Here is a 19,080-nt window from a genome sequence, read left to right on the forward strand (position 1 = left end):
TTTACCTAGTTTTTAAGAAAATCTTATCAAAAAATTTATTGTCTAAGTTTATTTGGTTGCAGGGGGTCAAGGTTTTTCTTTTCAAAATTGTTATTTTCTTTGTAAGATTGTTTAAAATAAACTTTCCACATAAAGAAATATTGATTTAGTCGTATAATCACTTGATATTTAAAAAAAAGGAAAAAAAAGAGTGCAATTATTGTATTTTATCCCGCCGAATGAATGAGTTTCTGTTCTGAAATTAATAAATAATTGATTACCATTTCATTTTTTTTGCTTAATGTAATTTTAGATGATATTAAGAAAGATGCTGCTTAAGTTTTTGTAATTTTACAAATTATAGTAAATATAAAATCTAGTCTCTTATGTGGATTTTTTAAATAATCACAAATAAAGAAATCTTACACAAATGAATATGGTTTTACTTTGAAAGAACTCTAAAAACAAATTAGGAGAATTGGGGTACTTTTTAACTGGGGCACATTTGAACTGCGGCATCTGAGAAATAGGAGTCTTTTCTCTTGTTTTTTTTAATGGAACTGAGTCTTATAATGTAATTTAGAGTCATACACTTTGACATTTTTTTCATGTTAATTTTTTTTTCAGTTACCTTTTTTCATGTTAATTTTACATTTAAAAAGGTGTAAAAATAACATTAAAAAATGTTGATATATTTTTACACCTAAAAAGTGTTAAAGTTACGAGGGAGAAAAGTTAATCGCATCTCCTTTTTTTCGGTGTAGTTCATGCACAATTATCCAAAGTAGCATCTTCTAGTAGTGTGATATAGGGTAATTTGGAATCTTTTCTAATTTGGAATTTTGAGATTTTCTAATTCTCTTAGATAGCCAAAGAAACAACCATGAAGAAGTACTCTTGAATCGTGGTTTCGGATTAGGCTTGTTCTTGCTCGTGGTATTCGTTTTCTCTATAACTAGGGTAAATATCATAATTCAAAACCATTTTCAGACGCTTTAACTTTGACAGAAGATTCAACACATTAAGTTCATATTTTTTCTGAAGACAATTACATAAATTTGCTCCTTGACTCTCCAAGGAAGAAAATCTGTCCAAAAAAAAATCATATTTCCGGGGTTTCCTATTGAAGCATTTGCAGACATTTCAGAAAAACCCTTTTTGTTCACGAAATAGATTATTGTTTCATTTGAAAACATTACGTATCGTTAACAATAAAGATTAGCACTTAATTTAACTAAAATTAGACAGAAATGTGACATTAAAAGTTAAACAAAACGAATAAATAACAGTCACCTCATTGTTTTTTTTTTCATTGGAAAACATGGTCGATTTATGAAAAATTTATTTATTATTTATTATTTATTTCGATGTACCGGGCTTTTATGGCCATTTTGTACATTATTCAGATTACAATGTTTCGTGAAAAATGTCCATTCAGACGCTTCAATCTTTTGCACCGGGCGGGACTCGAACTCACAACTGTGACAGTCGAGTCAGGGGTCACACCGCCCAAGAGGCGAACGCTCTTACCAATTGCACCACGGACCCACACTATGAAAAATTCAATGGTGAAAAGATACGCTTTTAATTTTTCTGAGAAATTAACAAATTAAAATTCGTGAATATGAATGGATTTTCACTTTATTTGGAGCAAAATTAACTAAATAATGAAACTTAAGTTGTCTATACATTAGGAAAAATATGGATGAGTGGCCCTTCAATAATACTATTGATAAAAAGCTTCAATTATTGAAGAGAATTATTGAAGAAAATGCCTCCACACAGGAACTAATGCGCTTCAATATTGACACTTTGTGTCATTTCTCGAGTCTCCTAGCGGGTTGAGATTATTTTTCGTGAAAATTTATTATTTGGTTGCTGGAAAAGCATGAAAAGTGTTTATAGAAGTTCATTGAGATAGTGTTTAGTGAATATTAGTGGAAAATTTTCCTAAAGTGCGATGTGAAGGTGTTTTGTAGAGATATTGTTCGTAGTGGAATTCAACCAAGTGTTACAAGAAGTTTTCACTCGTTTTTTTTTTTAAATTATTGGTAGTAATCCCTCCTGTACATCACTTTCCAATTTCTAAAATGATCCGACATATATCCGGGCGACAATACGGTTTTTCAGAACTTCAAAACATTGAAACATAACCTCAAACTTTGTTCTAAATAGTTTTCTGAAAAGTGTACAGAAGCAGAAGAATACTGTAATCCAGAAGAGTGAAAAGCATCAGTGCGATGTGTCGTTCTAGAGCAGTGATACAACAGTTTGAATCGCTGACTGAGGGATTTGCTAGCTACATATACTCAGTTTCCTCGATGGAGGTATTGAAGTGCTGAAAACCGAACAGGGTAACAATCTGACAGCAGCTGCCGGAGCCGGACGGGTGGATGCTGCGAGTCCAGTGTCGGCTGAGACGTTAGCCCACATCGCCCTGATGATGAAAAAACCGCGAAGTTTTTCCCTGATAAGGCAGCTGACGGACATGTGGCTGCTGTGAGTCCAGCCTCGGCTGAGAAGTTATCCTTGATCACCCTGATGATGCAAAGACTGCGAAGTTGCCCCTGATAACACTGTAGAAAGTGCCAGTGGGATGCAGGATCCAACAGCTGGTGGTTTAAATACATCCGGATGGCTTTAGTTCCACTTCCAATAAACATTCTACGAGGAAATGATGGAGTTTAAGAATCTGGAAATGGCAAAGAGGGCTCGTTATAAGCTAGTACTCTTCATTTAGAAGTTGAGGGACCCTCATATCCGGCTGTTGGATTACAGATATTCACAAGCAGGGACTGTTCTGACTTGTAAGTGCTTCTGCTGCCCAAATGTTCATGGATATACTCAGCAGCTCTTCCAGAGATTCACAGAAGGGAGTTGCAGACAGGTTATGGATTCGACTCCGCTCCAGAGGTACAGAAAAATCTCAGATATAGAAACAAAAAATTAATGTATATAGTATAAAATTGTGAATACTTTTTATTTATAATTTTTTAATTAAAAAAATCAATAGAATTAACAAAATCTCTTTCTTTTTGCCAATATTGTGTCACTTCAACTGTGGCTCCCAGTGTCTTTGCTTGAGAAGATCTAGCGCCTTATCTATTCCTTGATATTTTATATTGAAGAGATCCACGGATTGTGTTCCAACTAAAAAACTCACGGGATCTGCTAATGCAATAGAATGTCTCACTTGCATCCCAATTCAATTCCTTACCTTGATCTGTTCTCCAGCTGGATGCTGGGATTGCGATCTGCTTTGTCTCAGAAGCCTCAATCCATGTCCAGATGCACAAATTACTCCCAATTTACATCTGAACAAAAACTTTCACCAAAACTAGGGTGAATTCCACTAGGAAGTTACATTCCCTGAAACACACTTTTTTCTTTTTGAACTTGCACCAAAATCGACAAATAACATTTGTCGAATATTCTGCAACACAAAATGTTCGAATTTGCGTGAAAAAGAAAAAAAATATTTTGATGAAAATATCTAATGAACTTGATATCGACCATTTCTTCCATATTCCACTTCAATAATATTATGGAAGAATAATATTGATGATATTTGTCTCAATGTGTAGGGGTAAACAATATTGAAAGACAATATGGAAGAGAAGTCATCCATATTGAAACAAATATTGAAGAAATTGCCTCCACATTAGACAAATTTTCTTCAATAATCCAAATTTATGTCCATATGTTTTGCTAATGTGTAGGCAATTTTCATCAATATTAAATATTGATTGCAAATATTGGGCTGTGTGGATGTCAAAAGACGTCCGGCCCCTACAAAAACTTTAAAGAAGAGAAGAAGAAGAAGATTGCAAATATTGATGAAATTTTCTCCTAGTGTATAGACAGCTTTAGGTATAGAGAATATATAAATATAGCAATTTAGTACTGTATTTATCATGAAAACAGTGACGTTTCCATTTGGAGTAGCGAAAAATTTCCATTTGAAGCAGGTTTTGAATTAGCTTAATTTACCCTATCTGTAACAGTAAAGAAATCTGAAAATTTCAAATTTAAAAAGGTTCCAAATTAACCCAATTTACCCTGACTCTGGTTTTAAAAAGGGTTTACTGATGGTGTACATCTTCCTGAAAACCTGTTCTCACCTTGCGCTTCATATTCAATTAGTCGATTCGAAGGAATCACAGTCAAGATCGATGTGAATCTTAGAAGAATGTGTCAGCAGCAAATCAGATTCTTCTCAGTTTCAGTGTCTCCCAGAACTTTAGTGCGATCGGAAGTGTGTAAATGTGCAACAATGAGACTTACGCTACTTCTCGTGATTCTGTCGGTCTGCATTGAATCAGGTGAGCTAATTATTCCATATTTCATGGTCACAATATCATCTGATTTAATTGCCCTGGAAATTGAGAGCAAATATTTAAATTTTGCAGTTCTTCTCGCGAGTGTCTCACCCAAATTGGACTTTGCTTCGGAATCCATTGAGGACTCTGAGGAGAAGTCCCGGAAATTCTATGGTGTTCATGTGATTGTGGATACATCCAAACTCAAGAGGGGCAGTGATCAAGCATCTGACGAGGGCAGTGGAAGTCACATGAAGAGTGAGAAAACCATTGGGATTCGTACGGATATCACCTTTGAAATTCCCGCCAAAAATTCAAATGGCACGGGGAATGAGACCAAGAGCACGGAGAATGAATCCAGTGGAACAAATGAAGATGATACTGTGCCAGTCTTTAAAGGAAGGGACTCAGATGCCCCACCGGAGCCCAAATACCCGGGAAGAGGCGACAGAGATTGGAAACCACTGTTCATGCCTAATAACTTCGAGGGATTCTGGACAACGGAGAGGAGCTTCCTGCCAATTGGACCTCCCCGTCATCGGCAATTCCACGGCAGGATGAAGCCCTATGTACCCTACATGATTGGCCAGAGTGAAAAAGTAGCCGTGAAGCCTTTGTATAAACCCTGCCATTGCGATTCCTACGAAAGCGATGTGAGTTTTGGCAGCCGAAGTGCAGAGGAGCAGCCTCCCTTCAGGAACATCTACTACGTGCCCAAGGAGGATTCGGTGGATGACAAACTCGATGGAGGATTTAAAGTTCACTAAAATTCCATTGACTTTTTAGTTTTACAGTCCCTGGAAAAATTTGTACGCACATTTTGATAAAAAACCACCTACAATTTTTAAAAATTCTTTTATTTTGTGTATTGTATTTATTAGCAAATGGACCACAAAGTGACCAGGAAGTTTAGTTGCATTTTTACAAGGATCATTGGTCTTTGTAATATTCCCGGGCATTGAATAAACGAGCAGTAAAAAGTCAAATTTGGTCAGCAAAAAATACGAAATGATCAGCAAAAAATAAAAAAAGGTCAAGAAAAAATAAAAAGGGAAGTAAAAAGTTTAAAAAGATCAGTAAAAAATTTAAAAAAGAGCAGTACTTTACTAAAAGCTGTCAGTAAAAAATTAAAAGTGTGAGTAAAAAAATGAAACATTATCAGTAAAAAGTAAAAATTGATCAGTAAAAAACAAAAAAGTGGTCAGTAAAAAATAAAAAGTGATCAGTAAAAAATTAAAAATGAGCAGTAAAAATATTGAATTTGATCAGTTTAATTTTTCACTGACCATATTTAATTTTTTTACTGTTCAATTTTAGTTTTCTGCTGACCAATTTTTATTTCTTACTGCTCATTTCTAATTTTTTGCTGACCACTTTTTATTTTTTACTGCTCGTATTTTATTTTTTGCTGACCAATTTTCATTTTTTACTGCTCGTTTTTAATTTTTTACTGACCACTTTTAATTTTTTACTGTTCACTTTTAATTTTTTATTGACCAATTTTTATTTTTTACTGCTCCTTTTTAATTTTTTACTGACCACTTTTTAATTTTTCAGTGATCAATATGAATATTTCTACTGATCATTTTTAATTTTTTGCTGATCACTTTTTATTTTTTTTACTGCTCATTTTTAATTTTTCAATGCTTTTTTAATTTTTTTGCTGCTCAGTTTTAATTTTTTACTGACCATATTTTCTTTTTATAGACCATTTTTTAAATTTTTTGCTGATCACTTTTTATTTTTTACTGCTCATTTTTAATTTTTCAATGCTTTTTTAATTTTTTTGCTTCTCAGTTTTAATTTTTTACTGACCATATTTTCTTTTTATAGACAATTTTTAATTTTTTGCTGATTAATTTTCACTTTTTACTGCTCATTTTTAATTTTTCAATGCTTTTTTTAATTTTTTTGCTGCTCAGTTTTAATTTTTTACTGACCAAATTTAACTTTTTACTGACAAAATTTTACTTTTTACTGACAAAATTGAAAATTTTTACTGATTATTTCGAATTATTTGCTGATCAAATTTAATTTTTTGCTGACCACTTTTGACTTTTTACTGACCATTTGTTTTTTGCCATATTCCTGTGGTTCCTGTAGCACTCACCTTTCTCTCTCTCAATGTTTAAGGCCACAGCGCCTCTGGTGTTGCTTCAGCAAACGTTGGTAGTTCTAGAGAATTATCCACTATTCAAAGATTTTTAACTTTTTCTTAGAGATAAATTTAAATTGGTTTAGTAGAATCGTAAATATTGTTCAGGCAAGTATTAAAAAAAGGAAAAACCAATTTGCCTACATTACGGGCGCAAAGCAACTTGAATTAAAATTTTCAATTATGACTCCGACACACCTTTATGGCTCTGGCACACCCTTTAGATCAGGAAAATTTCATAAAGTCAAAATTCACATCCCTTTCTTTCGTGCTGTTCTTTTTCTTTTGAAAATCACACCAAATTAAATTTAGTTCAGTCCAATTTTGATATCGAAAGAGTGGAATAGACTTATACAAATCTTTTGAGAAGAAAAGGGTTGCGAATTTTGATTTCATGAAATTACGCCGAGCTAAAAGTTGTGCCGAAGGCATTAAGATGAGGAAACTTTCTTAAAGTCGAAATTTGCATCCCTATCTTTCTGTAAACTACTGCATATGTTTATCTCACTCTTTCGTACTCTTCTTCTTATTTTAAACATCACAACAAATTCAATTTGGCTTAATCGAATTTGGAATGCGAAAGAGTGAGATACACATATTCAAAATGTTTGAGAAGAAAGTGATTTGAATTTTGATTTAATGAAATTTCCCTGGTCTAAAAGATGTGTTGGAGCTATTAGAATATAAATTTGAAAGAGATTTAATTAGGGTTTCCAATACGCAGGATCGCGAAATTCCGGAATTCCGGAATTCCGGAACGTCGTTTGTGTAGTAATAAAGGAGGATAAGTCCAAGTGAAAATCCGTGTTTCCTTTGTCCAAAGTTCTACTCTTGACCGATTCTTAAGCAGCAATCTCATTCCGGAATTCCGTCCAAGATTAGCGAAATCCAGGGATTTTTGGGACCAAGGGACTTTGAGGATCCAGAGTTTTGAGAAATCTCCGGATTTTAGAAACTTTATATTTAATTTATCTTCGCAAAAGAAAACAGCCCATTTAAAAAAAGACAGCAATTTATTAGAGGAAGTATTTCTTGAGGGAATATTTCTGGATTTCCCGAATTCCTCTTGGATGTTTCTTAGGGCGTGTGGATGCTGTAGGTGCTGACTTTTCCATCATCCTCAACAGTTGTCGTGGCAGCTTTGAAGCCAGTGGACTTTCCATCGACATTGTGATGTTCAGATTCGGCCGTAGAGAGGAGTCCGTAAGTCTTTGGCTTTCCAGAGGCGTCATACTGATAAAAGAAGTATTTTTTCTTAATTATTCCTCAGGATTAATAAGTCCTAGAAAGAGTTTCTTTTTATAATTTGTTTTATTTTCCTGACTTGTGAAGTGTTATAAAAGCTTTAACTGAAGAACTTCAAAAGAAGTATGAGCTTCCCGATCTTAAAATTGAAGTAATGATGGAGATCTTTAAAGAAAAATAATTCTACAGATTTATTATAAATGGAAATTTTAAAATTCGAATTTCAAAATGACTAGAAATACTAGAAACATTGGGTTCAGATCTTCCGGTGTTTGTCAGGGGTAGCTTTCTACCCTTCACTGAGTAAAAAAGAGGGTGCGATTAACTTCTTTTCCTCATAACTTTAACACTTTTTAAGTGTAAAAATATATCAACATTTTTTAATGTTAATTTTACACCTTTTTAAGGGTAAAATTAACCCATTCAGTCAATGTACTAGAAATACTTGAGATAGAATGTTCGTATTTTGGGATTAGTTTCCTACAGATTAATAGATAATTAAAAAAAAAAACATCTATTATGGGGGCGCGGGGAGCCGCCCTCAAACACGCGTCTTAACGGTCACTGAATTTAAATTCTGTACATTAATTCATTATTAACTCTCTTGATTTAGATAGAGTAACTATCCAAGAACACGAATTGGCAACCAGAATTCAAATCAGGAAAGAGGAAAGAGGCCAATTTTAACAAATTCGACGGGATGTCGAATGTACTCCCATCTCTGTCGGGCTATTTTTTCCAAGTAATTGAAGGACTAAAGTAACTAAAAATCCATTCCCGACATAAATTTGAATATTAATTTCCCTGGAATAAATCATCTAAAATCACTCAATTTGCGTATGATGTATAATACAATGGTAAGGAATGGGTTAACATGAAAAATGGTAACTTTAAGCTCCAATACACCTAAAAAGGGTAATATTTACACCGATTTTGGATCAATACTACAGGGTAAAATTAACATTTCCGGAATGTTATTTTAACTTTTTCGGATTTCTCTCAGTGTTGGTATGGATCGAAAGCTTCCTATGGGACCTATACTAAGGGTCGAAAGCTTTGGAGTAAAATTTAGAGTTTTTAATTGAGAAAAAAGCTGCGCCTGACGAACACCGGAAGATCTGAATCCAATATAATCCGTCAAATATCCCACCTATAGACTACAGTGAGAAAAAAGAGGGTGCGATTAACTTTTTTTCCTCATAATTTTAACACTTTTTTGGTGTAAAAATATATCAACATTTTTTAATGTTAATTTGACACCTTTTTAAATGTAAAATTAACATGAAAAAGGGTTAATTTTAACCCCCAATAACCTAAAAAGGGTAATATTTACACCGATTTTGGATCAATACTGCAGGGTAAAATTAACATTTCCGGAAGGTTATTTTAACTTTTTCGGATTTCTCTCAGTATAGGCATGGATCGAAAGCTTCCTATGGGACCCATACCAAGGGTCGAAAGCTTTGGAGTAAAATTTCGAGTTTTAATTGAGAAAAAGCTGCCCCTGGCGAACACCGGAAGATCTGAATACCCCACCTATAGACTAGAAACATCTTCAGCAATCTTTAACACTCCACAGAATCTCAGAATCTCCTACAAGGATTGTTATCCATTTGAGCTCCTAATAGGTTCCTCTTCAAAAGAGTCAGGAAACCGAGTAACATTCCCAGGAAAACAACAGGTAGCAAAATTGTGAGATTTACCTGAGTTCCTGACTGCCATTTTGAGCTGCTCTCCCATGACTTTGACCGAGTAGATCCGCCTCCAAGAGATCCAGCAGTAACTCCCAGGAGATTGTCATGATAGGCATCTCCCTCGAATGTTGAGCTTCCTGAGAGTGTGGCTCCGGTTCCTACGGATTGTGATTGAAGACGAGCCAGGCGTTCGGATTCGCTCATGTAGTGACCCAGGTTAGAGTGGCTATCGTAGATGGAGGATCCTCCGAACCGGGAACTGATGCGATTTCCATCGAGGCTGTAGTAAGGATAGGTAGGATAGACAATGGCACCACCGCCACCGCTGGAGGAGGAAGATGAGGCGCTCTGTTCGGAGACAAACTTCGAGGAAGCTTCTGGGACAATGGGAACGGGAACGTAGCTGTTTCCGGAGCGTTGGAAGCTCTCTTGGCGAGAGTATTTGGAAGAAGAACCTCCGCTAGGTTGGTAAACAGGGTAATATGTGGGATGGCTGGTACCATGGCTCAGAGATTCAGACTGAGCTGAGAACCTAGAGCTAGAGGATGGGATAATGGGGACAATGGGAGCTGCAGCGAGATTGGATGAAGACATGCGCTCAGAATGACTGGAAAACCGGGAACTTCCACCCGTGGGGTAGACAATAGGAACAACTGGAGCAGCCTGGGTTTGGGAAATCCTCTCCTGATGACTGGAATAGCGTTCTGATCCACCAGACGGATAAACCGTAACCACTGGCTGAGCCTAAATGAAGAAGAATACATTCAACTTCCTGCTTCAAGCAAAATTAAATGGTTCCCGTAAAGGACATTTACCTGAACTGACGAAATCCTCTCAGAGTGACTAGAATACCTTTCAGATCCTGAACTTGAGGGTAGTATTATAGGCTGTGGCACAGACTTTACCTCTTGAATGCGTTCCGAACGGCTTGAGTAGCGCTCAGAGCCAGAACTGGGCAGAATAATAGGCTGTGGCACGGACTTTACCTCTTGAATCCTCTCAGATCGACTTGAGTAGCGTTCAGAGCCCCCAGAAACGGGCAGAATTACTGGTGCTGGAGCTGCACTCACCTCGGATATCCTCTCAGAGTGACTGGTATAGCGTTCAGATCCACCAGAAACTGGCAAGATCACTGGCTGCGGGACAGCCTTAACCTCGGAAATCCTTTCAGAATGGCTGGAGTAACGCTCTGAACCACCTGAAGACGGTAGGATCACAGGCTGAGGAACAGCCTTTACTTCAGATACCCGCTCTGAGTGACTGGAATAGCGTTCTGAACCTCCGGAAACAGGCACTACAACAGGCTGGGCCTGCTGGACACTCTCTCTCTGGCTGGAACTTGAGTATCTGGAGCTAGAAGAGCTCGAAGAGGGGGTATAGACATGGACAGGAGCTGCAGCTGAACGACTTTCCTGATGAGAGCTCGAAGAGAATTGTGAACTGGAACCTCCTGAACTAAGACTTGGGTAGCTCACAACACCAACTCCAGTGTAACCTCCCACAAGTTCGGCATCGCCAGTGGAGGAGAAACCACTGCTGGAAAAAGCAGTTGATTTGAATTTCGCGCCATTAAAAGTCGCCATTTTGATTTGTTTCACTTTTTTGTGAAAAAAAACAACTTTGTCTTTTGATAATACCGCTAATACTCTTTAATTTTTTTTTAATTTGGGCTCAAATGAAAGGTCTTGAAAATCTCTATTATATTCAATTCTATTAAAAATTGTTTCATAATTCGTCTTATCAAAAAATAAACCCAGAGAAATCTTTCATGTTGAGAAATTTCTAGCAATATCAGAAAAACACTTCACCCTTAATCGAATTCCACAAAAATTCGGGTCATTAACTTCAGTGTGAGATCACTTTGAATGAATTATTTGACAAAATTTCATAATTATCATCCCACTTGCTTTACACACAGCTTCTGCAAAAAAACCCACTATCTCAAAATTAAAAAATGATTTACACTATTCACTTCCTAAAGCTATCTCTTGGGGCGCTCTTATAGCATTTTTTGCGTTTCATTTATTGGACTTTGTTGCAAAAAAACTCCAACCGACAAGACGGACAAGATACTGATTAGAGCTGATTGTCGCAATAGAGCTTTCACAATTTGTAAGTTAGGGTTCAAACAGATTGAACGTTGAATTCTTAATCATCACGAAGTGAAAAATTTTGAACGAAATCGCTGCTGGAATTACTAGGTGTATTCATGCTTAATACCTTCGTTTTACTCACAATAATGTAAAAAAGTGAGTAAGGTAAAGTGCCCTCAAAGTCGATCGGTTCCTCAATTCGACCGGTAGAGTTATTTATTCAATTTATTTATATTTGCACTAATATTTGTCGTATGATCTAACATTAATAGGTCAGTTATTTTATAAATAAATACGAATCAGTGAAAATTTTATACAAATTCACCATCAAACATTCAAATATTGACCCACCGGTCGAGTCGAGGAACCGGTCGACTCGAGGGCACTTTACCTTAAATAAATTAAACAAAAAACGTCTGGAGATAAAGTTCACTTATGGGGGTGTTTACCGAAGACCGAAAATCGATATCTCTTACCGATTGACCTCAAGATAAATAGACAGAAAACCGAAAATATGAACAAACAACGTGACATGTCGTTTCTGGAAACCCCAGAGTTCCAAAACTTTGTTAAAACATAAGAATTATAATATTGATCTATCTTTTAGCATAAGCATCAGAGGAGAGATAAGCAAAGACACTATTTTAAGGCAGAACTTGATTGACAGCCAAATCTTTATCATAATTTTTAACTCTTACTCTTTTACTACTCGAATTCAAAGAGAGAGAGAGAGCAGTTACTCCGCTTTTTTTCAACTTGTGACTCGGCTAGAGACCAAACGATAAGAAATAACGACTTCCAGTCTTCGACGACCCCCCCCCCCTAAAAAAATAAGTGTAAGAGATTTATGGAAAATTTACAAAAAAAAAAGAGAAAAGCAACGATTGAATTATGACGTGATTATTACGAACTTTTGACATTGTAAATATAAAATCAGAATAAATACAATAAAATAGATTAGAAATTGAAATAAAGTAGATTAAAACAAATTAAGTAATTTAGGCTTCCCGTTGATTTTCGAATAGTTTTGACTTGGCTTTGGAGTAACTTTGTCTCTTCGAAAGATTATTACTGAACAGAGCCATTATGTTTCGATCAGTTTCTGACTAATCCATCTCTCGACTTAAGCTAAGAAACGACTTAGTAGTAAACTGATGGGTATTTAGTCAAATCATTATTTTGACTTTAAATACTTTAGTCCGTTTTTCGGCTTAAGTCGTATCCCTTAAGACCACTTTACGTTAATATTTTCAATCTTTCAGTAAACCGAAAAACACACCGTTAATCGATTACCGTATCAACAGCAATTTTTAATATGTCGAAAAGTGATCGTTAAAATTATGATCAATGACAATTGCTTATTTCTTGTGAAATTAATTTATATTCACGAAATCTTTTATGTTCTAGTGAATTTACTAAAAGTAATGCAATAAAAATGCTAATTTGAAGAAATAATAACGTGAAATTCACCATATTCTTCCTTTAAGTTTCAACGGTTTTTTAACGGCGTTTATGGTTCGCTAAAAGACTAAAAGAGCTAGTTAACAATTGATATACTTTGTAATGCATTCATTATTATATTCACTTTTATGGGGTCTACACACTAAAGAAATTTATGTACATATTGAAGCAAATTCCGTAGGGTTGTGTAGGGAAATCTCTTCAATATGGACATAAATTTCTCTAGTGTAGATGCCATTAGATTCTTTAAAAAAATCACTAATTCACTTTTTCTTTATGATAAGTATATGGAAAAATAAGCTTTTGCAATACTCATGAAGCCCGATTCTGTACACTCGTTAGAATTATCATGAGAATGAATTACTGAGAATAATCCAAGTTAAATTGTAACCCTAATAACTTTGTATTATGCAAAATCGTTAACTTGAGGAAGGCAGAATCAAACGCCTCGGTTGCATCGATTTTTTGATAGCTTTCGGTTTTATTTCGATGAAAGATTGTCATATGACAATTCTCATTCGTATTCAGAATCTTTTTTTAAGGCGCACTCACCAAAAATTCACTATATTCACGAAAAATGGCATTATTCGGGATTAATTAGTTTGAGTGTCTGATTTGAACACTGAGAAAAAAAAAGAGGCTGCGATTAACTTTTTTTCGTCATAACTTTAACACTTTTTTGGGTGTAAAAATATATCAACATTTTTTAATGTTAATTTTACGCCTTTTAAGGGTAAAATCAAAACACCTAAAAAGTGTAATATTTACACCGTTTTCGGATCAATACTACAGGGTAAAATTAACATTTCCGGAATGTTATTTTAACGTTTTCGGATTTCTCTCAGTGAAGGAATTCTAACGGGAAACCATCCAATGGATGACGTCCCGTTTAATAAAGAGAAGAAGAAGAAGGAATTCTAACTAACCTTCCAAGGGACGAGGATGAGCTTCCAAAGTTCGAAGATGAACTTGAGCTTCCATAATTCGATGAACGAGAGAATGAGGATCCACTACCGACATCCTGGACGTAAGAGCCACTGACTCCCAGCTGACTGAATCGATCTACAGCTCCCTTCCGGGCAGCTGCTACGCTCTCCTGATGCTGATCAAAGTGGCTGGAAAAAGGGAGAGGAATTTGCTGTAGAAGGTGGTTAAATAACCGTCAACTATTTCGAAACTCTAAAAGCCAATTAATTCGCAGAAAACGTCGAATTTGGAAAATAAAAGTAAGTCATAAATTGCCATTTATGCTTACTGGCCATACTTATTGTCCAAGGGACTTCCTGTCCATGAGATTTCCGGCCGGGCACAAATCTCTGTGTTTAGGAAGTGAGAAAAATTGTTAGAAAATCGCAGGAAAGACACTTTTATTAGCAAAAGGACTCTTTTTACCGTGAAAAACACAGAGAACCACCAACAAAAGAAACACTCGCATTTTATTCCTTTTTCTTATCCACTTATTTTAAGTCACTTTGCTAACACTTTTTCCTACTGGACACTGTATATGCTTTTCCCAAGAAGATCCCCAACAACTGAACACTGTGAAATCCTGGAAGAGACTGAAGTGTATTTGATTTTATAGCAAATTTTTCATCCCATGGCGATTGGCACAGAGAATTGAGTGATAAAATGGCCGGAGAATGATGATCCTTGACCCATTTATCAATAAAAATAAAGCTATTTCGTACATGGACAGACTGTAGCTTGATAGTGAACCCAATGGAGCCATTAATGGGCAACTCCATCGATCGAAGAAGCTCCTCATTATCATCTCAACACGAGCAGATTTTCAATTGAGCGCGAAAGAAAAACAGTTTAAAAAAGAAATATAGAGCATCTTTTGGGAAAATATTTATATTGATGTCTGGGCAAAAGAACAATTCTTAACTTCCTGGGCTTCTTCTCAGAATTACTTAATTATTGTGATCGTTTGAGATTAATAGACACAAAAAAAATTAAGTGGAAGTGTTGAGACACAAGTGAACTTGCTTCTTTGACCCCAAGAAGCTTTTTTGCCCCTCGAAAATCAGCTTTAAGATTGATTGTAGTTTTTAGATACTCACGAAATCATTTTCAATGGCTATTTAAGCAACATAATTTTTAGGAATGATTCAAAAGAATTTAGAATTGAAGGTATAAAGCGTCGTGTTCACAAGTTCAAGTTTGGTTCAAAATTTGGGCTTATGCCAGTTTCCAAGACCTTTTAAATTAGCCTATACATTATTCACTTAAATGATAAATATGGTCTTTTATAGCTATTTAACATTTGACCTTGAAAAACTACTAGAAGGAATGGTTCAAGGACATTTATGTGTGGATAATATGACGATCAGGGCAATTTCTATGCAATACATATCCAAAAATAAAAACAATCTTTTTGAAGACATTATCTGAACCCGAAAATTTTTAAGAGTCATGTAGGGGGAAGTGGGGCACCTTTGAAAGTGGGGCACCTTTGAATGTGGGGCATCTGTGAAATTGGGATTTTTTTCCTATGTTTAAGTGAAACTGAGCTATATCATAATGTAATTTAGTTTCTCAATCTGTTCGCGCAGCTAAATTATATCATGATAAGGCTCAATTTTATTAAAAAAAAATAGGTGAAAAAGCCCAATTATAAAGGTGCCCCACTTCCCCCTAAATTCTTTTTAGATTCAATAGGATTCTCTAAGAATCCCAAGTCGCTGTCTTTATCCACTAGATTTCTTTTACTTGACTTCTTCTTTACTTTTTTGGTTGATATCGGTGATTTCTATTTAGCCAAAAGAGTTTTACAAGAATGATATCTTCATAAAACTCCAAAATTACTTCCACAAATCCCTTATTACTATCACTATCGTTTATTGTTTATAGAAAATTTAAAGAAGTCTGTGGTACTCTAAAAAAATGTCTTGTTAAACGAACAAATAGATTTTGTTGAAATTTTGTCAAAAGGATGCTATTTGCCAATTTGACAAAACTTTTTCTTGCATTTTATATGGAAAAACACCCTTTTGACAAACTTTTAACAAGATCTAGTTGGCCGCCGATTTGACAAAACTTTTCCAAATTCTGTATGGAAGAACATCCTTTTTACAAACTTGTCTTGTTAATTTGACAAAACATTTTTTTCAGAGTAGGTAAGAAGTTCAAGTGATTAGAAGTTGATTCCATTTTGTCATCCAATAATAAAACCGTTAGAGATTACTATAAATTGCTTTATTTTAGATTTTGCTATTAAAAATATGACCGTCCCAGAGGTTATGTGTAACATAACCTTAAATTTTCTTAATAATAAGCGTTGTTTTGTCGAACTTTAAAGTATTAAATTAATAAGCAAACTTCTAATAAATTAATTGGCTTAAGATTTTGATCCGTATTCAATAAAAGGTCATCCTAACTTACTGTTTTGATTTTCAAAAATAATTAAATAATAAAAAGAACATATTTCCTATTAAAATTTTAGAGTTTTTGCTTTTCAAAACCTACCTTGGAATTTAAGGTTAGATCTGACATAACCTCATAATTAAAGAAAATATAGAACTGTTCAATGTACCCTTCTTGTTATCGCATAGTTGTTAGACATAGAATCAATGAAGGACTTTGTTAGGATAGACGGGGGTATTATCGATCAGTTATAGAAATGATTAAGATTAACAGACAAAAAACCATATATATATTCGTATTTTTGAAATGGAAACTTGTTATAGTCAATCTTGCAGGTGTCCTCTACAAGATCGACCATTCACATTCTTGATATATTTATTTTGAAGTGGTTTAAAACACGAAAACCTTTCGAAGTGTATTTGCATGTAATATCGATCAGCTGATGGTATTATCGATTAAGGAGAAATGGGTTTTACACGTACCATCAAGGAATAGTAATAGTAATATTTATTCAATCACAAAATTAGGGTTCATCGCTCTTACAATTGAAAAAAAGAAAAACAGAAAAAAGAAAAACAAATTAAAAAACACCAACAAAAAAAGAGAAAGAAAAATAAAAGAACGATTTACAATAGTATAGGAAAGGTAATTGAAAATTAAATAAGAAAAAAAAATCCAATAAGTGTTCTCTTAAGATTCAGCCTGAAAAAAGTGTCGGATGCCATCTGCAGACCTACGCAGATCACTTGGAACGGAGTTAAAGATAACTTCGCCCTTTACAAATAATGACCGGTAAAGACAGTCACTTCTGACCTTAAGCACTATGAGTCCCCGAACCCTGGCCGAGCCCCCCCCCCCCTAACCAGAAGACTCGCCAGGTACTGAGGATACCCAAATAATAAATACATTTCTGTGGGGAGTGATATGGTCCCGGCGATTTAAGCCACAGATATACCTGACACAATTATTGAAAGAAACTGTCAGACGACGAATAGTGTCACTATCCGCCGAAAAGAAGAGTTCTGCTCCGTAATTAAAGAAAGGAAGAAGAAGCGCTCTCGCGAGGAGCAAGCGAGTGTTATAAGGTGTGATGTCCCGGAAGCCCCGGAAGCGTCGAAGGGTGTAGAAATGTGAATATGTACAGTAGGTGTCAAAAGTTTGTTGCCTCATGTCTGTTCGAGAAACTGGTGCAAAAAACGATAGAAAAAATTACTTTTTTATTTTTTCTCTTCGCAAATTAGTTGCCTGTAATCCGTAGATCTTATTTATGTATTTCGGAAAAATTATTTAATTTTATTTCATATAAAAAATTATTGTTTTCCAAAAGTTGGTCATTTTTGAAAAATCAAAAGTTTGTTGCCTTATTTGAAAAGTTACTCAAAATGGTCAAAAACACGCAGCTAGCTAAAAATAAACCGGCTATATTTTGAGTTTATGTCATTTGAGAGACCAATTGTGGGTTTGGACATTTCTAGAGTTGCCTATAGTAAATACTTGTGTATAAAAGTGATGATAAATATAAAAAAATAGTCTATTTTTTGATAATTCATAAATTAGGTTAAAATGGCATGTTAGACGGAGTTAAAAGGTGGAAAATCGTCCAGAGATACTGTCGGAATGAATCTGCGTTGTTAATTGCCAAATTTTATAGATAATCACGAAAGGTTATGCATAAAATATTCAAATATTATAGTAATGAGGTACGTCTGAAAAACGCTACTTGCAGACCTGGGGTTTCGACTCAGAGAGTCGATAACAGCATTGTAAGTATCTTTGATAGTGACCCAATGATGTCTGCTTCATAAATTGAAAGATAGGTAGTTGCTGAAGGAACACAGGTCCCTACTGTTACAAAAACAAGCCCATTTTGAAAGAAAATGGTAAGAATATTTGGGTGCCTATCAATATTCCATTGGTTAGAAAGTCTAATCTGGATAAAATGTTGTAGTTTTACTTGTTTAACATGTTTAATGTGAAGTCTTCACATAAAGTCATGTAGCATTGATTTTCCTATATTTTTATTTTATCGTATGCATATAAATGCTTGAAAATACCTTTCCGAGTCATAGTTAATGTCACGAAGAACCAATCTGATCATCTTTATTCAATAATGCTTGCAGATCGGCTCTAACAATTTCTTTTGGTCCTTTTGCCCTCTTCTTCCAAATCGCTATTTCTTAAATATTTTAACCGATGTTCGTAAGTGGTTTTCGATTATACATATATACTGTAGGTCTCTCTAGCTGAATGATGTTCCTTTACTTGATTTTTTTCTCATCTTAACATTCTAAAGTAGTACTCCCCGAAAATTCTGTTTTTCCTGCCACAAAACTTAACATTTTTTTTTTGAGTAATACATTTTTTGAGTTGTGATATCTGTCGATATTGTGACTGGATATTGTTGATTGATGGCTATCCTCCAAAAAAGTATAACTTCACTCATGTGTGTAAACTTGCTACTGCCATATAATTAATGCGATTGCTTTATCAGTCCTTACTTCTCAGAAATATTCTAAATTAAGGATTAGTGTTGATCCACTGCCTTTTTTCTTAACTACTGTCCCAATAATCCTAAAACTTCTACCCAAATGCTCATTAACCAAAAACCATATTTAATGGTATTTTAATGAGGAATTTCTAACTAAATTTTAAAATTCTTACCTCTAAATCTGTTGAGAAAATCCAAATCTTCGACATTTGCCTACCTTCAGGAGTTTTCCATCGTCCAATGTTTCACCGATGTTTCATGAAACTTGAACAATTATCAA

The 19,080-nt window shown here is 34.9% G+C and overlaps 2 protein-coding genes across 5 annotated transcripts; one reads left to right on the forward strand and one right to left on the reverse strand.

Moving 5' to 3' along the window:
- Window positions 1-4,187: 4,187 nt before the first annotated feature.
- Window positions 4,188-5,149, forward strand: LOC129806209 (uncharacterized). Its single transcript, XM_055854624.1, has 2 exons — window positions 4,188-4,301; window positions 4,389-5,149. Exons 1-2 carry the CDS (start codon window positions 4,253-4,255, stop codon window positions 5,063-5,065), a joined length of 726 nt encoding a protein of 241 aa, XP_055710599.1. The 5' UTR covers window positions 4,188-4,252; the 3' UTR covers window positions 5,066-5,149.
- A 2,298-nt stretch (window positions 5,150-7,447) lies between these two features.
- On the reverse strand, window positions 7,448-14,812 carry LOC129806210 (serine-rich adhesin for platelets). 4 transcript variants are annotated; one of them, XM_055854625.1, is made up of 6 exons: window positions 14,339-14,812; window positions 14,202-14,262; window positions 13,873-14,061; window positions 10,208-10,928; window positions 9,402-10,136; window positions 7,448-7,686 (listed from the first exon to the last, which is right to left on the reverse strand). In XM_055854625.1, exons 1-6 carry the CDS (start codon window positions 14,379-14,381, stop codon window positions 7,531-7,533), a joined length of 1,905 nt encoding a protein of 634 aa, XP_055710600.1. In that variant the 5' UTR covers window positions 14,382-14,812; the 3' UTR covers window positions 7,448-7,530. The 4 variants fall into 4 exon arrangements, with proteins under 4 accessions (XP_055710600.1, XP_055710601.1, XP_055710604.1 ...); XM_055854626.1 differs by having other exon boundaries at window positions 10,208-10,925; window positions 14,339-14,687; XM_055854629.1 differs by having other exon boundaries at window positions 10,208-10,925; window positions 14,211-14,262; window positions 14,339-14,514.
- Window positions 14,813-19,080: the final 4,268 nt, after the last annotated feature.

This window comes from Phlebotomus papatasi, chromosome 3, assembly GCF_024763615.1.
Source record: "Phlebotomus papatasi isolate M1 chromosome 3, Ppap_2.1, whole genome shotgun sequence".
Lineage (NCBI taxonomy): Eukaryota > Metazoa > Arthropoda > Insecta > Diptera > Psychodidae > Phlebotomus > Phlebotomus papatasi.